A 19,794-nucleotide genomic window follows, 5' to 3' on the forward strand; every position below is an offset into this window, starting at 1 on the left:
CTCTGTTCTCTGGGCCTTGCGTTTTCCATCCATAGTTTGACTGTGTGTGTGTGTGCGCGCGCACACTTAGAGGGTACCTGCCAGGCAGCCCCAGCCCCCCCCCACAAGCCTGTTTCATTCTCCACACTGAAGCCATCTCCCCAAGACTGCTGTGTTTGTCTGTTTCTCCCCAACCCACAATAGCAGGGGTCAGCAAACTTTTTCAGCAGGGGGCTGGTCCACTGTCCCTCAAACCTTCTTGGGGGCCGGACTAGATTTTGGAAAAGAATATGAATGAATTCCTATGCCCCACAAATAACCCAGAGATGCATTTTGAATAAAAGCACACATTCTACTCATGTAAAAGCACCAGGCAGGCCCCACAAATAACCCAGAGATGCATTTTAAATAAAAGGACACATTCTACTTACGTAAAAACACGCTGATTCCCGGACCGTCTGCGGACCGGATTTAGAAGGCGATTGAGCCAGATCTGGCTCCTGGGCCTTAGTTTGTCTACCCATGCACAATAGGGTCACAATATCTCTCCTCCTCAATCTCTCTCCTTCCACCTTCCCAGTCTCTTGCCTACCAGAGAAAGCTTCTCACACACACCCTGGTCAGGTCATGGTGCCTCCCCCCCCTCCCCCCACCTATTTGAGCTCTGATAACAGATTTCTGCAAGGGCTGGCCATTCATTTGCCACTTGCACCCCCTGTGATGTCAGGCAAGGTACAAACACAATGGTACCTTGGGTTACAGACACTTCAGGTTACAGACTGCTAACCCAGAAGTAGTACTTTGCTTCAGGATGAGAACAGAAATCACGCGGCGGCAGTGGGAGGCCCCATTAGCTAAAGTAGTGCTTCAGGTTAAGAACAGTTTCAGATTAAGAACGGACCTCCAGAACAAATTAAGTCCTTAACCCGACGTACCACTGTATAGTCAAGAGGAGGATATGTACGCAAGTCCTTGTTCTGTTCAGCTACTTCAAGTGACTTTTGTGGATCAGTAACTCAAAACAAAGCAATACCATAAAGAACTGAGTTTTACTCAGTCCTCAAAAGCCCACCACCATTAGATAATTGGCCTTCAAACATGACTACACCTCCTATTATCCCTGGCCATTGGCTAAACACACTCTGGATTATAGGAGTTAGAGCCCAGCAACACCTGCAGACTCGAGACTGAAGAACTCCAGAATCAGTGCTGCATACTAGTTTGGCATTGCTTGTATGTATCCTAATTTTGTGCAATGGAGCCTTGGGATTTATGGGGGCCAAAATATTGGGGATGGATTTGCATGGACTGGAAGAATTACAGACTGCAAGACAGTCAAGTCGAGGGCAGCTGTTTTCTTGGACTTGAACTAACCTGTGCTTCACTCGTTGGAACCATACAGAACATCCATAAACAATATCAATTTAGCGGATAACTTGGAACTTGAATGGCTCGTGGTAGTTTATTTAATAAATTCCAATGCTGCCTTTCATCTGAGGATCGCAGGGTGTTTTGCAATATAAAAACACAAAGAAAAACAGCGCGCACACCCCCAAGCCATTAATTGCTTAGTTAGCCAAAGGCCTGGGAGAAGGAATGTTTTTTCCTTGGTGCCCAAAGTTATGTAATGAAGGTGCCAGGTGAGCTGCCCTGGGGAGAGCATCCCACAAGCGGGGAGCCACTGCAGAAAAGCCCCGGTTGGTTGTTGATGTCCTCTAATGGAAGAGGCACACAAAGAAGGGACTCAGAGGCAGTGGCGTAGCGTGGGTTGTCAGCACCCGGGGCAAGGCAAGTAATTTGCGCCCCCTAACCCGTGGATTTGCGCCCCCTAACCCTAACCCCCAGATGTTGCGCCCGGTGCGGCCGGCCCCCCCCCCTGCACCCCCCACGCTACGCCACTGCTCAGAGGATGGGCACAGGGTCCTCCAGCTATGGGGAAAGGCAGTTCTTGAGGTGTTGCAGTGTTGCGCAGTATCTGCAGATCCTGTTTTCCTCACCCCCCAGAAAGACCAAGGATAAGTGGCTATCCAAGAGCGGTGGATTATTCCAGCAGTTTCCACAATACCCCACCCCAAGAGAGCCCTTTCGATGAATCGCCACTCTCCAAATATCACTTCTCTAGTTACAGGTAGGTAGCTGTGTTGGTCTGCCATAGTTGAAACAATTTTTTTTTAAAAAATCCTTCTAGTAGCATCATAGAGACCAATAATAATACAATAATAATTTATTATTTATACCCCGCCCATCTGGCTGAGTTTCCCCAGCCACTCTGGGCGGCTTCCAACCAAGTGTTAAAAACAATACAGTGTTAAATATTAAAAATTTCCCTAAACAGGGCTGCCTTCAGATGTCTTCTAAAAGTCTGTTGGTGTTCTCTTTGACATCTGGTGGGAGGGTGTTCCACAGGGCGGGTGCCACTACTGAGAAGGCCCTCTGCCTGGTTCCCTGTAACCTCACTTCTCGCAATGAGGGAGCCGCCAGAAGGCCCTCGGTGCTGGACCTCAGTGTCCGGGCTGAACGATGGGGGTGGAGCATACACATGAAAGCTCATACCAATAAACTTAGTTGGTCTCTATGGTGCTACTGGAAGGAATTGATTTTTTTTATCCCTTCTCTAGAACCATTAGCCTGTAGATCTTTGGACTGGAGGAGGAATTCCGGGAGGCATCTGGATCCAAAGTTGTTCTATGGCACCCTTGAATATCTGTTGTCCATGGATGGTAGCAAAACCTTGTGTCCCTTAACTATTGTACAAAAGTGAACCTGCATTTAAGTCTTTAAGTAATTGGGTGGTGTGCAATAGTTAAAAAGGAGAGGGCCTGCCAGCCAGCCGGCTTACAATCAATAAACCTGAAATAAACTGAAGATTGAATGGAAATTGAGAGATCTCCTGTTACCAGCATTCTTGCAGGCAAAGGAGGCTTTTACATCAACCTCTGTGAGGCTAAAATGTACGATGCAGTAATAATACTTGGTGCCCTCTGGCAGCGCCAGTCAACAATCGCTCTTAAGGAACTCTAAATTCTCCATTGATTTACAAGGTCCCTTGGGGGACGTTGGGATTGAACTCGGAAACTTGCGCATTGCATCAGTCTAAGTGACGAATAAGTCTATGAGCCGCCGGAGAGGAGAACGTCAGTTCAATCTCAAGGGTGTCGTTTTGAGGTAGCGTCGTGAAGACTGGGTCGCTTTACAGCCGCCATATAAGGGCAGACGGGGGAGGAGGAAAGGGGGCGTTTCACAGCAGAGTGGCGGAAGCGCGGAGGGAGGCGTGGCGGTATTGCTTTACGGCTGGCCGCGGAATGAGCCTCTACGACGTATTTCGGGGTTTTTTCGGCTTCCCCGGGGAGCGGAGGTGAGGCTCTGGGAAATCAGGATCCTCCTCGCTTCTTATTTTATGCGTAAATATTTTGTCCCCTCTCCTCCTCTGAGCTTTTCAAAGCTTGGCAGGCGGAAATCCCACCGGGGCAGCTTCCCTTCCAACACCTTGGGGCTACACCGGGCGAGTTTCTGCCTGCCTTGCAGCTGGCAAAGCGATCGCATTATTTACTAAGGCCTCATTCCAAGCAATCCGCCTATTTGGTGACGTTTTAACGACGTGTGGGTATCCTAAAAGGTAAAGGGTAAAGAGACCCCTGACCATTAGGTCCAGTCGTGGCCGACTCTGGGGTTGCGGTGCTCATCTCACTTTATTGGCCGAGGGAGCCAGCGTACAACTTCCAGGTCATGTGGCCGAACCAGAGCAGCACACGGAAACGCCGTTTACCTTCCCGCAAGAGCGGTACCAATTTATCTACTTGCACTTCGTGCTTTCGAACTGCTAGGTTGGGAGGAGCAGGGACCGAGCAACAGGAGCTCACCCCGTCGTGGGGATTCAAACCGGCAACCTTCTGATAGGCAAGCCCTAGGCTCTGTGGTTTAACCCACAGCGCCACCCGCATTCCCTGTGGGTATCCTGCCCTTCCCCAAAAGCAGCTGGATGGTCCCCGACTCCCCTTGCAACAAGCCTTCGAGGTAGGCTGCACTGAGGGATATGGGTTGGCCCAAGGCCCCCCCCCCCATTTTATCCCCAAGTGGAGATTTAAACCTGGGTCCATCCATGTAATCGTTTTTAGCCATTTTTATGTACAGTGGTACCTCGGGTTAAGTACTTAATTCGTTCCGGAGGTCTGTTCTTAACCTGAAACTGTTCTTAACCTGAAGCACCACTTCATCTAATGGGGCCTCCTGCTGCTGCCGTGCCGCCGGAGCACAATTTCTGTTCTCATCCTGAAGCAAAGTTCTTAACCTGAAGCACTATTTCTGGGTTAACGGAGTCTGTAACCTGAAGCGTATGTAACCTGAGGTACCACTGTAGTTACAAGCTGTGGGTTGCATTGTGCATCACATGCTATTTTGATTTTTGTTTATTTAAACAGAGTACTGCCTAACAGTAAATAAGCCCTGCTAAGGCTGAACAAGCACGTTAACATTTAAAGCAACACCCCCCCCCCATAGCACCTCTCCCCTTTTCCTCATTGTTGCTACAGGCCCCGCGACCCCTTCTTTGGGGGAATCACACGGGACGACGAGGACGACGACGATGAGGATGGCTTTGGGGCGAGGCACCCCGGGGACTTTGGGTTCGGGTTCACATTCAGCCCAGGCGGGATGCGTTTCCACGACACCTTCGGATTTGACGAGCTGTTCCAGGATTTCAACAACCTCTTCCAAGAGATGGGAGTGAGGAGTTTGCCTTCTGGGCCCTTTGGTAGGCGAGACCTTGGGTTAGCCTTCAACTGGGTTTGCGTCCTGCTAGGGATGGCCCGGTTTGGAGGGAAATGGGCAAGTGGGAATTGAACCTGGAACCTTCTTCTCTTCCCTTAAAAAGACTGCAGGATTCTAGTCCTCATGGTCCTGAATAAAAGGGAGCAACTCTCCAGATATTCAGACGGCGGTTTCTCCGCAGGTTCTGTGCCCCTGGGCTGCAGCCTTAACCCCAGAATAAACAAAATCAAAATGTACAATTGTTGTTTATCTGCCCACAGATTTCCCAGAGCCACCGGCACCATCGCCTGAGAAGAGGCAGATGCTGCGGGATTTCATGCTGAAACATCCGGATAGCCAGAGGTCCAGCAGCAGGGCCCTAGAGGACGGCTCAGGCCCCACAGCTCCAGAGAGGAGGCCCTGGCAGCCGTTCCAAGGGGTGTGTGGTGCTCTGAACCCGGGTCCATCCCTGTTTGGTACCCCATTCTGCTACAGGAAAGGCTCCCAGATTGGCTTATGTAATAATAATAATAATAAATTTTATTTATACCCCGCCCTCCCCAGCCAATACTGGGCTCCAGGTGGCCAACAACCAATAAATAAAAACAAGTTGATTAAAATACAATTTAAAAAACAAGATTAAAATACAACATTAAAACATTAGGATGTAGCCTCTTTACAGGAGGAGAAAGGAAAAAGAAAGAGGGGGAGGGAATCAAACTGATTCTAAGCCAAAGGCCAGGTGGAACAACTCCGTCTTACAGGCCCTGCGGAAAGAAATCAGATCCTGCAGGGCCCTGGTCTCATGAGGCAGAGCGTTCCACCAGGCCAGAGCCAGTGTTGAGAAGGCCCTGGCTCTGGTTGAGGCTAATCTGACTTCCTTAGGGCCTCGGACCTCTAGGGTGTTGCTATTTATGGACCTTAAGGTCCTCCGTGGGGCATACCAGGAGAGGCAGTCCCGTAGGTACGAGGGTCCTAGGCTGTGAAGGGCTTTAAAGGTCATTTAATCATTTAAATATAATCATTTAAATCAAAGAATCCCTGCCCGCAGACTTGCATCCTAAGAAAAAAATACAGCACACAAGGAAAAAGGGACAGGGAGGGAAGAGGAAAACAGCAAACTCAGGTTCCAGTAGGAGCTGCCCTGCTTCTCTTCTCTCCCACTGAGGTGGCCAAGTGAAATGGTTGCAATTCTGGCAGAGGAGGCCTGATGTTTGGGGTTGGGCAGGGGCGGTGGCCAGAGAGATGGGGACAGTCTGCTCCTTAAACAAATTCCCAAAGTCAGGTGTCAGGTGCTGGTGTGGTTGCTCAAGAGCAAACAGGCAAGACTCCAGCCTCCTGTCTTTTCCAGGCTTTATTATCTGTACAAAGTAATTACAGTTCAGAGCGTCGCAAGTCCATGTCTGCTCAGGCGCTAGCAGAATCTGGGAGTGACCCCCATCCTTCTCCTCCCCTCTTTGTGCGCAAACCTACTGCGCAAAGTGGGCGTTGGCAAAGGGGGACATGCCTCCCCTCCACTTTGCTCAGGCTCTGTGTTGAGGGTCTCCCTACCATCTTCTGATCCCTGCGCCCCTTCCCCACTGGAGGCGGGTCTTCCCTCCTCGCCACAGGAGGAACTGCTTCGCAAGATCTTCGGAGGCTCCCTGTAACACAACTGCCCTTCCACCTCTCGCCTCTGAGCTGATGGCAGTTCCCTGACATCAGGGATCATTGCAAAGGAATTACCTGGTTTGACCTGTTCTGCCCATAATGCAGAATGAGTTGGAAGACTGAGATGGTAGAATTCGGGGTGGCACTATGTCACATGACCGGTAGGAACGCATGAAGCTGCCTCGTTCTGAATCAGATTACTGGTCCGTCTAGTTCAGTTCTGCCAACACTGGCTGGCAGTGGCTGCCAAGGATTTTTAGACAAGGAGTCTCTCCCAGCCCTGCCTGAAGGTGACACAAGAAGCAGATGCTCAACCACTGAGCTACAGCTCTGCCCCTTAAATTTTGAGGGGCACGGTGATATTTCTGCACAATCTCACAGAAACACATGCTTAAAAAAACAACCACAAAAAGGACCTTTCCCTTAGGAAATGAGCACGTCACAGATAGGGCTGTTGTAGCATTTCCCCCCTGATAGGCTACTTTTCTACAGGCAGGGAGTTGTTTCCACAGATGGATGGAATTTAGATCCTGCCCTTCCTCTCCAAGGAGCCCAAAGCAGCAAAGAGATACACTATAGATATAGCTATCCCTCCTACTCTGAACGTGGGTGGTACTGTGGTCTAAACCACTGAGCCTCTTGGGCTTGCTGATCAGAAGGTCGGCGGTTCGAATCCCCGCAACAGAGTGAGCTCCCATTGCTCTGTCCCAGCTCCTGCCAACCTAGCAGTCTGAAAGCATGCCAGTGCAAGTAGATAAATAGGTACCGCTCCGGCGGGAAGGTAAACAACGTTTCCATGCGCTCTGGCTTCCATCACGGTGTCCCGTTGCGCCAGAAGCGGTTTAGTCATGCCGGCCACATGACCCGGAAAGCTGTCTGTGGACAAACACCGGCTCCCTCGGCCTGAAAGTGAGATGAGCGTCGCAACCCCTTAGTCGCCTTTGACTGGACGTAACCGTCCACGGGTTTTTACCTTTACTTTACCTTTATATACAGCTATAACAAAAACATTCTAAAACCAATAACTATTTAAAGGTAAAGGGACCCCTGACCATTAGGTCCAGTCGTGACTGACTCTGGGGTTGCAGCGCTCATTTCGCTTTACTGGCCGAGGGAGCCGGCGTACAGTTTCTGGGTCATATGGCCAGCATGACTAAGCCGCTTCTGGTGAACCAGAGCAGCGCACGGAAACACCATTTACCTTCCCGCCGGAGCAGTACCTATTTATCTACTTGCACTTTGACATGCTTTCGAACTGCTAGGTTGGCAGGAGCAGGGACTGAGCAACGGGAGCTCACCCCGTTGCGGGGATTCGAACCGCCAACCTTCTGATCGGCAAGTCCTAGGCTCAGTGGTTTAACCCACAGCACCATCCATGTCCCTAATAACAATTTAGAACATTCTAAAAGCAACTACAGTTGAAAACAATACTCCTTGCAGTGATCTCAGGGTTGTTTGGTACAGTCTTCTTTGGCAACCAATTATCTGAGTGAAGAGTAGTGTTTTTACAATTCCTCCCAGAAGTTAATAATGATGGAGAGGGGATTCCGCAACTGGGGAGCCATCACTAAAAAGGCCCTGTCATGGGTGAACGCTGATTGGATAGCCAGTCTTTCAATCGCTCTGCCATATCACTCCGCCTTCTCCTTCTGCATTTGTTTTTTCCTTCTCCCATCGCTCACACAGTTTTCACAGACCTTACTGACTGCGTTCTCTGTTGTTGTTTTTTTACAGCTGCGAGAGACTGATCCACCTCACCCAGAACTGAAAGATACCCCAAAGGAAGACAGAGGTCAGAGGGCAAATGGTGGGGAGGGAACAGTGGTTGGTTTGGGGCAAAAGATCCGAAGAGCCACATGTCTGGGTCTTTTGAGACCACCCAGATTATTCATGAGTGTTTTGGAAATGGCTGGGTGTCTGTATATATGCGAGTGCATGTACCGTATTTTTCGCTCCATAAGGCGCACCTGACCATAAGGCACACCCACTTTGGGGGTGGGATTCAAGAAAAATGCGGCTCTTGGGGGCTTTTGCGGGAGGTGGGGGAAGTGAGAGAGTCTTGCAAAAGCCAGTGATAGCCGCGCGAAACCTCCCCAGGGCAGTGGGATGAAGGCTCCCCACCGCCCTGCGGAGGCTTTGTGAGCTGCTCAGGAGCTTGGCGGGGCTGGCGGGGGAAGCCCGGGTCCCCCCCCCCCCAGCGCCAGGGACCACACATTCGCTCCATAAGAAGCACAGACACTTCTCCTTAGATTTTAAGAGGGAAAAAGTGCATCTTATGGAGCGAAAAATATGGTAATTTGCTGTGTGATGCAAGAATCTACCCTTTCGTTTTGGGAAGATAAACCCTCCATGTTCAAGAGCAGTATATCTGAGTATGTGTTCAGTGACTGGGGATAGCTAGGGTTGCCATATTTCAAACAGTGAAAATTTGGACAGAAAACTTGTTGAGCATTTGGAGGTGGGGCAAAATTATTGGTTGTTGTTTTAGGTTATAGAGGTTTTTGGGCAAAATCGCAAACAAAACTACTGTTTTGGAGCTTTTTTATGGGAAATCGCCAAAAACAGCACTGCCGACGTGAGTTGCTGTAATGACTGGATTTTCCCAGACATTTGTCTGATTTCCAACAGGACACTGCTGCCAAATATTCGGGATATTCCAGGTACATGGCAACCCCTAGGTATGGCAGCAGAGGGCTGTTGCTTGTGATCTCCCCAGAGGTGTCTGTTTGGCCTCTGTGGGGAGCCAGATACTGGACTTAGCCATATCTGTTTTGCCAGGACAACCCTTGTGCATTCAAGTGGCTAGTCCATATTGTTGCAGAGGAAAGCATAGAAGCCTCTCTCTCAGTTAAAAATGATTCGCACTCTAAGCAAAAGTGTTTTTACATGCTGAATTGGTTTTCTTAAGGAGGGATTGTTGTGGGAACTTGGATGTCTTGCGGGAAGAATGGAGAGGGGTGTGTGAGTGTAGAAACTGGTTCAGCTGATACTCGGTCACATTTTTATTACAGATCTGGACTCGCAGGTCACGTCCAAAGGGCTCGAGACTATTCTTCCGCCAGCCCAACCCCGGTCGTATTTCAAAAGCGTCTCGATCACAAAAGTGGTAGCACCAGATGGGGTACGTGCCAAAGCTTCTTTAATCCAGTGTGTGTGTGTGTATACCAGGTTAGCCTTATGCAGAGTAAAAAGGTAAAGGGACCCCTGACCATTAGGTCCAGCCGTGACCGACTCTGGGGTTGCAGCGCTCATCCCGCTTTATTGGCCGAGGGAGCTGGCGTACAGCTTCCGGGTCATGTGGCCAGCATGACTAAGCCGCTTCTGGCGAACCAGAGCAGCGCACGGAAACGCCGTTTACCTTACCGCCGGAGCGGTACCTATTTATCTCCTTGCACTTGGACGTGCTTTCAAACTGCTAGGTTGGCAGGAGCAGGGACCGAGCAACAGGAGCTGACCCCGTTTCGGGGATTCGAACCGCCGACCTTCTGATCAGCAAGTCCTAGGCTCTGTGCTTTAACCCACAACGCCACCCGCGTCCCATCTTATGCAGAGTAGTCCCATTCAAAATCCATGGACATAACTCACTTAGGCCCATTCATTTTGAAGATCTACTTTCAGGAGTACTTAGATGGTACTTGTGTCCATTGGATTTTCACTCCTGAAAACTAGATTCTCTGCCAAGGAAAGGTTGAGAAGCAATGGTGATGGATAGGTTTATTTCATTGCGTTGAATATTTTATCTGCATTAATTGGCCTTGGGTGGTGGTTGAAGGGTAACATATCAATATGTAATATTGTTCTATTCTGTCACTTTGTGGGGCCACCTGTTGGTGGCCATGCGAACTGCAACGTGATGACACCCTGACAATTTTATTATATAGTGATATGTATGTACTGACAATTTAGCAATATGTTCTGCATTCAGATGAACTGAAGAGAGCGTCGAGCTGCATTGTGAAGTTTACTTTTTAACCTGGCAGCAGGGGGTGCTGTTGATTGACATCTCGCAGGACCTCCTGGCTTTAAACTGAAAAATGGCAAACTACACAATGGGCTCAGTAATTTATTAATCTTCAAAACAGTTTAGGAGGAATTGACTCCTCAGGTCCCTGGGAATGTAAAGGTCTCTTCTGAATGTCGGCATGCCATTCCTCACACTGGATCCTACTGGATCCCCTTCTTAATGAGCAGAGTCTATACTTCTACCCCAGGAATCTTCCCCAAATTTCACCCATCCCTTACATCCTCTTGCTTCAGACGGTGGAAGAGAGACGGACGGTGCGTGACAGTCAGGGTCACGAGGAGACAGTTGTCACCCGCCAGAGCGGAGGGGAGCCACGTCCGGGGTTTGACGGTGGCCGGCAAGGAGGCTCAGGTGAGTGCAAGGAGGGGGAGCCTGGTTCGAGAGAACTTTCATCTCATGCTGGCCTTTGAGGATAAACGAGAAACAGAGATTCGGCATAGTGTGTGTTCTGCTGTTCCTGAGAAGCACACAGAAGCTTCCTAAGAATCTCAACTTTTGCTTCTCCAGTTTTTTCTTTTTTAAAGTTTCTAGTCCTTATGTGTCAGAAAAGTTAACAAAGCAGTCCAGGCCTAGCGAGCACAGCAACTCTTCCCAGCAGGTCTTGCCCCGGTGTGGCGGTTGTGAGGACGGAAATTCCCCACCTTCCACCACTTTCTAAGGCTCCTCCCCAGGGCCCTTTCCCAGCAACCTGAGACTCCTTCGTACTGTCACTCTTTGTTTCACCGTCTTCATGCCTCTTCTGGTTCTGGGAGACCAGGAGGGAAGAGGAGCTGGTCACACAGCAGGAGGGGGAGACTCCCTGGCTTCTTCAGCAGACTGGCCACCCCTTCCTTTTCAGCCTCTGCTTCTACCTCTGAGTCTGAACCGCTCTCTGTCACTGCCTCTTCCTGCTCACTAAACCCTGTTCCCTCTTCATCTTCGGACACTTCCTCCTCCCAGTCTTCTCCCTCTGACCACCCATCGCCTTCCCACCACCCATCCCCTGGCTCTGAAGCCTTCTTCCTTCGGGGGTTTCTCAGCTGGTACCTCCCACCGCTCTTCGGCATCCAGCCTATCCATGACACCACCTCTGGCTAACCGGGCTGGTTCCTTCCGCAGGAGACCTGTCGCCCTTCCGCTCACGCCCTGGAGAGGACCTAGGCGACTCCGCTTCCATCCTGGACACCTTTTTCCGCCGTTGGTTCTAGAGCCAATAGTTCTGCCTGGTGGGTGGCCTTAGAGGGTAAGATCTGAGGTCTTCCTATGCAGTGGTAGGCTGGCTCCCATTGGGACTGGTAGGGCAGAAGACAGGGAACCCAACAGCAGGTGGCGCTAGAGTCAACGAGAGGCACAGCTGTGACCAATGAGAGGCAGTCCCGCCCCACACATGGATGCAAGTAAGAAGGCAGGGAGGTGGGGGTGGCTGAAGGGGGGCTGGGATTGGTGAGGCAGTGCCCCCGTTCTCTCCAAATGGACCAGCCTCCACTCTTTCCTGTGGCTGAGTCAGCCAGCTTTGGGGGCTCTCGCCTTCAACCTTAGAGCTCGGATGGGGAACCAGCAGGACCCTCAGCTCTCATCAGGCCCAGCCAGTAGCCCCAATGGTCAGGGATGGGATCCCTGGTTGGTTGGGACATGGGCCTAGTTCGTAGGCGAGAAGCCTATGGCCTTCCATGACGCTTGAGTTGTTGGCGTAGCATTACAGATCTTGTCCCAGGGACTACGGAAGCCCATGGCATCATTTATCCAAAGTTTGGGTGCTCAGGGAGCAAGGAGGGCATTGCGGTGCATAGCTGTCAACCGTCCCTTATTTGGTGGGAAAGTCCCTTATCCCAGTGCTGTGTCCCGCTGCTGTCCCTTATTGATGATGTCCCTTAAATTTCCTGGGTTTCAAAGGAAGCAGCTCCTCTCCCTCCCTGCCTCCCTGTCGGCCAGGAAGGAGGGAGGCTCCAACTGGGTTGCTTGGTTGCGTTGCTCACCCAATGAGGCACTTGTGCCGATCAAATCTGCCGCGTTGCCTGGGGACTCACCTTTGCTCAGCGCTTCCCAGCGGAGAGGTGACGGTGGTTTCCCTTGCTGCATCCCCTTTGCTGGGTTGCTGCGCTGTGGGAACCACCACTGCTGACTGGGCTTTCTGCCTTTGGCTCGGAGGGGCTCAGAAGTTGAACATACCTGTGCTTGGAAAATCCCTTATTTTGGCTGCTGATCCCTTATTTTCGAGGCTGCTGGTCTCTTATTTTCAAATCTGTAATTTGACAGCTATGGTGTGGTGTTGTGGGTTGGAGTGTCATACGAGGCCCGGAGAGAGGCCTAAAAGGTCACTGAGTCAGTCACAAGCGCCCAGCATAAACTTCCTTGCAGGATTATTGTGAGAATGAAAATGGAGATTTGGGGGGAGAAAGAGGGACGTTGTGTTCTTCTCTGTTTCATTGGGTTTCTGTTGTTTTTTCTTTCCAGATTTGTGCCCTCTGCGGACAAGGCCTCCGTTTCAGATATTGCTTCCTTCCTGTGTGTTTTCAGTTCCCTGCGGCCTCCTCTTTCTTCCGCACGGGCTCCATCTCCTGAAAATATAACATTAAATAGCCTTTATTTATGCTTAAGTTTTTTCTGTGTCCTTATTTGCCATTGTCTCTAGCAGGAATGAAAAGGGCAAATCCTCCTGCTCAGTCGTTCCTCTTGAAGACCGAAAAAGAACCCTGTCGCATCCATCGTGTCGTGTCAAATTGCTTATATATTTAGAGCATTTGTACCCTGCTCTCCAGCCAAAAAGGCTCCCAGAGTAGCTTACATTCAGTCAAAGCAAGACAGTCACTACCCGCAGGCTTACGACCTAGAAGGTACACGGCACGCAAGGGAAAAGGGACAGGGAGGGAAGAGGAAAAAAACAAACTCAGGGCACACATTCTGAAAGAGTTGTTCTTATAAGGGCTGATGGAGCTTGGCCTCAAATTTGAAAAGAAAGAAAAATAACAACCCAATGAACAAAGAGGGTATAAGCTTCCAGCTTCCTATCCCACTGAGTCAGCCTGATGGAGTGGCAGGCCCAAGCTGGATGGAGCTGGTCTGTTTTGAGGAAGCAGTGCTCCAAGGAGAGAGCCCATCTCTAGGCCTTCTGAGGTAGACTGCCTCAGAAGCTGGAGGTTTTAGGGAAGCTGTTGTGGCTGAGAGGCTCAGCTGAGATAGGGTTGCCCAGAGTCCATGATCTCTTTTTGGCAAATGAAGTCTTCAGCCAGAGTTGTTGAGCTATTAGAGCTAGGATTCTCCTGGACATTTCAGTGATTTCCAACCAGACGCTGTTTCTGATGCCTCTGTCAGACGTATGGCAACCCTAGGACCCTCGTACTTACGGGACTTGATTTTTTTCTGTGCCTCCTTCAAAGCCACCTGAGGCTGGCATGATGTGGCATTAAAACCTTGGAAGAGGCCCACCTCGTCCCTCATCCTGTTCTCACAGTGCTTGATCCAATGCCCCAACGGGAAGCCCGGATTTCCTTCTGAGCAATCTCCTTCATGAACACATATACCTAAACTGTGGAACTCCCTACCACAGGAGGGATGGCCCCCTAGACATCTTTCAGAGAGGACTGGAATTTGAGGATGGGAGATGATGTTTGTTTACAGAACGTGACTTTTATAGGATGCTAAACTGAAGTGGCTGAAGTGAATATTGTTTATGTACAGCAGCAGCCAGATAAAGAGTCGGAAGTTCTTTAATTTCTGAACCTTTTTTTCCCCTCTCTTTTAAAAAAATCTCTTTCCTATTTCTTCTATATTTCCTCTCTCTGTTTTTCCTGCTTTCCTTCCTTCCTTCCTTCCTTCCTTCCTTCCTTCCTTCCTTCCTTCCTTTCTTTCTACGTTCTTATTTTATTTAGATCAGTATTTTAGTTTTGGACTCCCCCCCCCCAAAGAAAGGTATTTGATATTAAGCTTTGTATGTCTATTTATAAATCCTAATAATTTTTTTTTTTAAGGAGGGAGGAAGGAAGGAAGGAAGGGAAAGAAAGAAAGAAAGAAAGAAAGAAAGAAAGAAAGAAAGAAAGAAAGAAAGAAAGAATCTGGACAAATTCATGAAAGGTTAGGCTCTCAGTGGCTACCAGCCACAATGATTACACTCTTCCACAGTTCGAGGCAGCAAAGTTTCGGACTACCAGTTTCTGAAAACCGCAGGAGGGGAGAGTTTTGTTCAGGCCCTGCTTAAGGGTTTCCTACAAGCCACTGGTTGGATTCGATGGGCCATTGGCCGAATCCAGCAAGCTCTTCTCAGGCTCTGTACCTGGGGCAGGAAGAGACACGTACCAGTAGTGGACGAGGCCCGAGGCAAAAGAGGGTGGAGCAAAAATTCAAAGTTCACCTTGGTACGGTAGGCTGCTTTCGGTACACACTCACTACACCGTTTTCCGATCCTCCACCCAGGGAAGCAAGAGGCATGGTCAGGTTTCAAGGGCAAATTCCAGCCAGGCAAGAACACACGAGGAAGGGCTGAAGAGGGGGCGGGGCCTAGCACTGGCGGAGGAAACTGCTCGGGCACCCAGAGCGGCAAACATGACGTGCACCCAGGGGGGGCGCCGGTCCTCCCGGGGGTGCCATCAGCGGTGTGACAATCCTCCCGGGGGTGCCAGCACTGCCTGCCGATCGTGCAGATACGCCTGGCGTGTGGCGCTGACCACCGTGAGGTTACCGTATGTTCCAGCGTATAAGATGACTTTTTAACCCAGGAAAATCTTCTCAAAAGTCGGGGGTCATCTTATACACCGGGTATGGTTGTGGTGACGCGGAGCCACCTGTTGGGAAGGAGAAGAGGGAACCAGTGAGTGCAGCCCGCCGCTTTGCTGGACAGCCAATCGGGGCTCGCTCACCTCGCCTCAGGCTGCTGCTGCTGCTGCTGCAATGATGGCAGAGGCAGCGGAGGGGTGCATGCTCTGCCCTTGGCGGTGCATGGTGGGCGGCACTTGGCGGGCTTTACGTTGGGGGGCTCCAGCCTGGGCCTGCCCCTTGCCTAGTCGAGGGTCTGGGAGCTCTGGACCCGTCTCCCTCGCTCCAAGGAGCGGCGAGCAAAGCGGCGTTGGGAGCCGGTTCTTGGGGTCCGCGCTGTCTGGGGTCTGCGGTGGGGCTCGAGGGCTTGTCGCTTTTCTTGATGCATGGACTTGCAACCTTGTCCCAAACCAGAAACATGACAAGAGGGGCACGGAGTGTGGGACAGCGGCATAGCCTGCCAGTCCCCGCCCCCTCCTCTCTGCCCCCCCACCCCACCCCATGAGGAGGACCAGAAATGGGAGGTGGGGGGATGGGTTTCGAGACTTGACTTTCATTTCCCAGCTGACAGACGTCGCTCTGCCGGCCACCCTCCTTTCTCTCCCCCGCCCCAACTTCCCCTCCCGTCCCGTCTGAAGAGACGCCTGGTGAGTGCCAAAAACACCTTCGCCACCTCCCGCTCCAAGGGGCTGGCTGCCACTGAGGATGGAGGAGGGTTGAGGCAAGCAGGCCTTTGAAGTCCTCCCCTCCATCCGCCCCTCTCCCCTGATCCTCCTGCGAGAGCTGCGGTGTTCATACAGGGATGAAAAGACTGGCTTACACGTAGTCTTATATGGCGAGAATATCCCAAACTCTATATTTTAACTGGGGCAGATTTGAGGGTAAACCATATACAGCACGGGTCTGCCCTTGTGGCTCGTTGGAAGTTGAAACTGCCCCACACGTACTATTACGTTGCCGTCTTTATGAGGATATACGTTTGACTTTTATTACACCTGTTTTGCAAAAGTCCAGGAAAGTATCAGAACACCATAGTTTAAAACTACTGCTAGAGGACAAGAATCCCAAGACTACATTAAATGTAGCCAAATTCTGTGTGTCTGCAATCAATCGCAGGAAGCAAGTGGTATCCCATAATGACCAAATCCCTAAATGTTAACTACAGGGAGCATGCTAATAATTAATTTTAATTTTTATATTTAAATCCTTGTTATATTCATATTGTCCTTTGTATTTCTGATATTATTATTTTTTATGATCTGCGATATTGTGTGTGTTGCGGCTGGTCTGTGACCGTATTAATAAATTCATTCATTCATATATTTTAACTGGAAAAGTTGGGGGTCGTCTTATACACCCAGTCGTCTTATATGCCAGAAAATACGGTACATCCCTGGCGGCCAGCACTGCACACCGGGCATATTTGCTTGATCAGCGGGCAGATTTTCCCTACGACGATCGCGCCAATCGCGAAAATCCACCTGCTGGGAGTGCGAGCGCCACCACACCGATCCGCCCGGGGGAGTTTATCACCCCCCTCCCAGGCATGACGCCCAGGGTGGACCGCACCCTCCACACACCTCTTGCGACATCCCCTGGGCCTAGGAAGAATCTGTCAGGCCAGATAGAGATGGAGAGTTGCACCTGACTTCCAGACCTGAGATGTTCCCCACCCCTGGTCTAAAAATACCTGTTCCCTCCCGCAAAACCAGTCTCTCTTGCCGATTGCCAGATCCTCTTCCTTTGCCCTCATTAATCACCCTCTTGGGCTCTTTAATGTCTCTGACCTTGGAAACTTGGTTTTAATTAGTGACTCAGTTTCCCTCCAAGCTCTGCCAGTAGGCGTGGGGAACCTTTCCCAGCCAATAAAGATGGCTGCCATCTTTGTCCTCGGCCCACACAACTCTGCATACCATCCTACAGAAGTGCCAAGAGGCAAACTTCAAAAATAAAACCTGTATATTCCACCTAGTGTCCATTTCTTTAAATATAACCTTTACAAAATGTATGCGATACCAAAATCATTCCCATGCGTCTACTCTCCCTTCCCCCCTCCCCAAGATTTCTTTTTTCTTTTATTTCAGAATTCAAAGTTACATTTGATCTCTCAAGGGTTATAATCCTTATTCTACAATACAAATGACTTTCTGCTCATCCTCAAAGTTACAGTTGCATACAATTGTGTCTTAAAATCCCATCATTTCCAGTTTCATCCTCTTTAACAGGTTTCTCGATATATTCTGCTATTTCCTGCCTTAAACTTCAAATCCTGCTGTGGACTTTGGGTGTGTGGAAAATTATTTTTTAGAATAGACTAGAAAAAGTTTTCTCTCCTCATTGAAAGATTCTGGATTTGTATCTCTGTCAGAGTTGTCAGTCTTGCCATCTCTGCATATTCTGTGATCTACTCTTAAACAGAACTTCGTTGGAGACGATTCCCTGAGCTGCTTAATATAAAGCTTGAGATGAAAGCAAGTGTTCAGTTAGGAAGAAAAAGGCAGGAAGAAACAATCTGTCAACCAACATTTCCCCTTGACCAGAGTGCGGCCATTTTGTTTGTACCGCCAAATCCCTGGCTGAGATGTTCCCATCTTTCTGACCGGGCCAGGTTATGTTTTCGTGTTCTTTGTGTGTCTGTGTGTTGTGTACACAAGAAAGGGAAAATTGGTACACAGGACAGTTTGTGCACTACCACACCTGAAGTGACACCCTCAGTGGACCACAAAAAAAGGATATTGTAGAGCGAGGACAGGTTCAGGAAAGGGCAAGCGGAACCATCAAGGGCATGGATAGGCAACTAAGGCCCGGGGGCTGGATCCGGCCCAATCACCTTCTAAATCTGACCCTCAGACGGTCTGGGAATCAGTGTGTTTTTACATGAGTAGAATGTGTCCTTTTATTTAAAATGCATCTCTGGGTTATTTGTGGGGCATAGGAATTCATTACTTTTTTTTCAAAATCTAGTCCAGCCCCCCACAAGGTTTGAGGGACAGTGGACCAGCCCCCTGCTGAAAAAGTTTGCTGATCAAGGGGATGGAGAGGTGTTCCTGTGAGGAAAAGTTGCAAAGTTTAGGACTTTATAGTTTAGAGAAAGGGCAGGTAAGCGATGACACGATAGAAGTTAACAAAATTACACCATGCATGGAGAAAGTAGATAGAGAAACGTTTTTCTCCCTCTCTTCTCGTAACACTAGAATGTAAAAAAAAAAAAGAAAGTATACTACTATATAATAAAAAATACACCCAAGCGGTTTATTGCAATAAAAGCATAAAACCGTACAATAAAACCATTAAAAGGTCAAAAACTGTTGGTCAATACAGATAAGAGATAAAATTGTTAAACTGTGGGACTCACTGCCACAAGAGTGATGGCCACTAACCCAGATAGCTTTCAAAGAGGATTGGACAAATTCATGGAAACTGTCTTCATGGCTTCTAGTTACAGCTGCTGTGCTCTTTGTGCTGGCCTGGGACTCGGGCTCGGAACCAGAGGAGTCTCAGTCTGCACCGGATCCTGGAGCCCTGGCTCCAGATGCGGGGATTACCTCGTTGCCTTCAGCTGGGCCGTCACTTACAGCAGCTCTGCTACCGGTTGGGTCAGGGGAGGCTGAGGCGGCCTCTGGGTCTAGTAACCCACCGACGTCTCCCGAGCTGCAGAGACTGAGGTCTGAGAGAAGGAGAGACCTGAGAACTCGCAGGAGGAGTGCTCACCTTTGGGCGAGACAGGGAGGTGAGTCGCCAGGGGATCAGGACTGGCCATTACCCCGACAAAGATAAAAAGCTGTCGGACTCTGCCCCAGGTTGCGGGAGCAACATTGCTGTATGCCAGATCCTGCCTGAGATCCTGTACAGTCATATCTCGGGTTAAAGTTGCTTCAGGTTTAGCGTTTTCGGGTTGCGCTCCATGGCAACCCGAGAGTAACGGAACACATTACTTCCGGGATTCGCTGCTCGCGCATTCACAGACGCTCAAAATGACGTCACGTGCGTGCGCAGAAGCAGTAAATTGTGACCTGCACATACGCAGGTTGCATTCTGCTCTGGATGCGAACGGGGCTCCAGAACACAGTGGCGTAGCGTGGGGGGTGCAGGGGGGGCCGGCCGCACCGGGCGCAACATCTGGGGGCTAGGGTTAGGGGGCGCAAATCCACGGGTTAGGGGGCGCAAATCCACGGTTAGGGGGCGCAAATTACTTGCCTTGCCCCGGGTGCTGACAACCCACGCTACGCCACTGCCAGAACGGATCCCGTTTGCATCCAGAGGTACCACTGTATCTGTCCTTGCCTGGTTTCCTGCCTTGGCCCTGTCGGACTGACTCCTAGCGGAACCTTTGGATTCTGGACTGGTCCTGGACTACGTTTCATGGGTTACCCGCGGGCCCAGCACACTCTTCCTCCACAGTTTGAGGCAGCGACACTTCTGAATACCAGTTGCTGGAAACCAGTTGCTGGGTTCGAATCCTGCTTACAGGTTTCCCACTGGGGCATTTGTCTAGCGAGAACAGGGATGCTGGACAAGGAGAGGGGCGGCTGCTGGCCTGCTCCACCTGGCTCTCTCTCCCTACGCTATTGCAAGGGCATGTGCAAAACTCCAGCGCAGCCTCACCGTGCCAGTAGCACTGGCATATGGGTCAAGCACGCCTTTTGCTCCTGACAACAGGGGTCATA

The 19,794-nt window shown here is 50.2% G+C and overlaps 1 protein-coding gene across 1 annotated transcript; it reads left to right on the forward strand.

Moving 5' to 3' along the window:
* The first annotated feature begins 3,199 nt into the window (after nt 1–3,199).
* Nucleotides 3,200–12,975, forward strand: HAX1 (HCLS1 associated protein X-1). The gene is made up of 8 exons (XM_083477368.1): nt 3,200–3,334; nt 4,509–4,729; nt 5,007–5,164; nt 8,110–8,167; nt 9,387–9,496; nt 10,633–10,750; nt 11,498–11,621; nt 12,833–12,975. The coding sequence occupies exons 1-7, from the start codon at nt 3,282–3,284 to the stop codon at nt 11,584–11,586; spliced, it is 807 nt and encodes a 268-aa protein (XP_083333494.1). The 5' UTR covers nt 3,200–3,281; the 3' UTR covers nt 11,587–11,621; nt 12,833–12,975.
* The last annotated feature ends 6,819 nt before the right edge of the window (nt 12,976–19,794 follow it).

The sequence above is a fragment of the Podarcis liolepis genome (genome assembly GCF_965112155.1).
Source record: "Podarcis liolepis genome assembly, chromosome: 15".
NCBI lineage: Eukaryota > Metazoa > Chordata > Lepidosauria > Squamata > Lacertidae > Podarcis > Podarcis liolepis.

Excerpts from the sequence above, each read along its gene's own strand:
- HAX1 (XM_083477368.1), top strand. The coding sequence starts at position 3,282 with ATGAGCCTCTACGACGTATTTCGGGGTTTTTTCGGCTTCCCCGGGGAG. Across the intron at positions 3,335-4,508 it reads GGCTTCCCCGGGGAGCGGAG|GCCCCGCGACCCCTTCTTTG; the intron begins GTGAGGCTCTGG and ends TTGTTGCTACAG. Across the intron at positions 4,730-5,006 it reads TTTGCCTTCTGGGCCCTTTG|ATTTCCCAGAGCCACCGGCA; the intron begins GTAGGCGAGACC and ends ATCTGCCCACAG.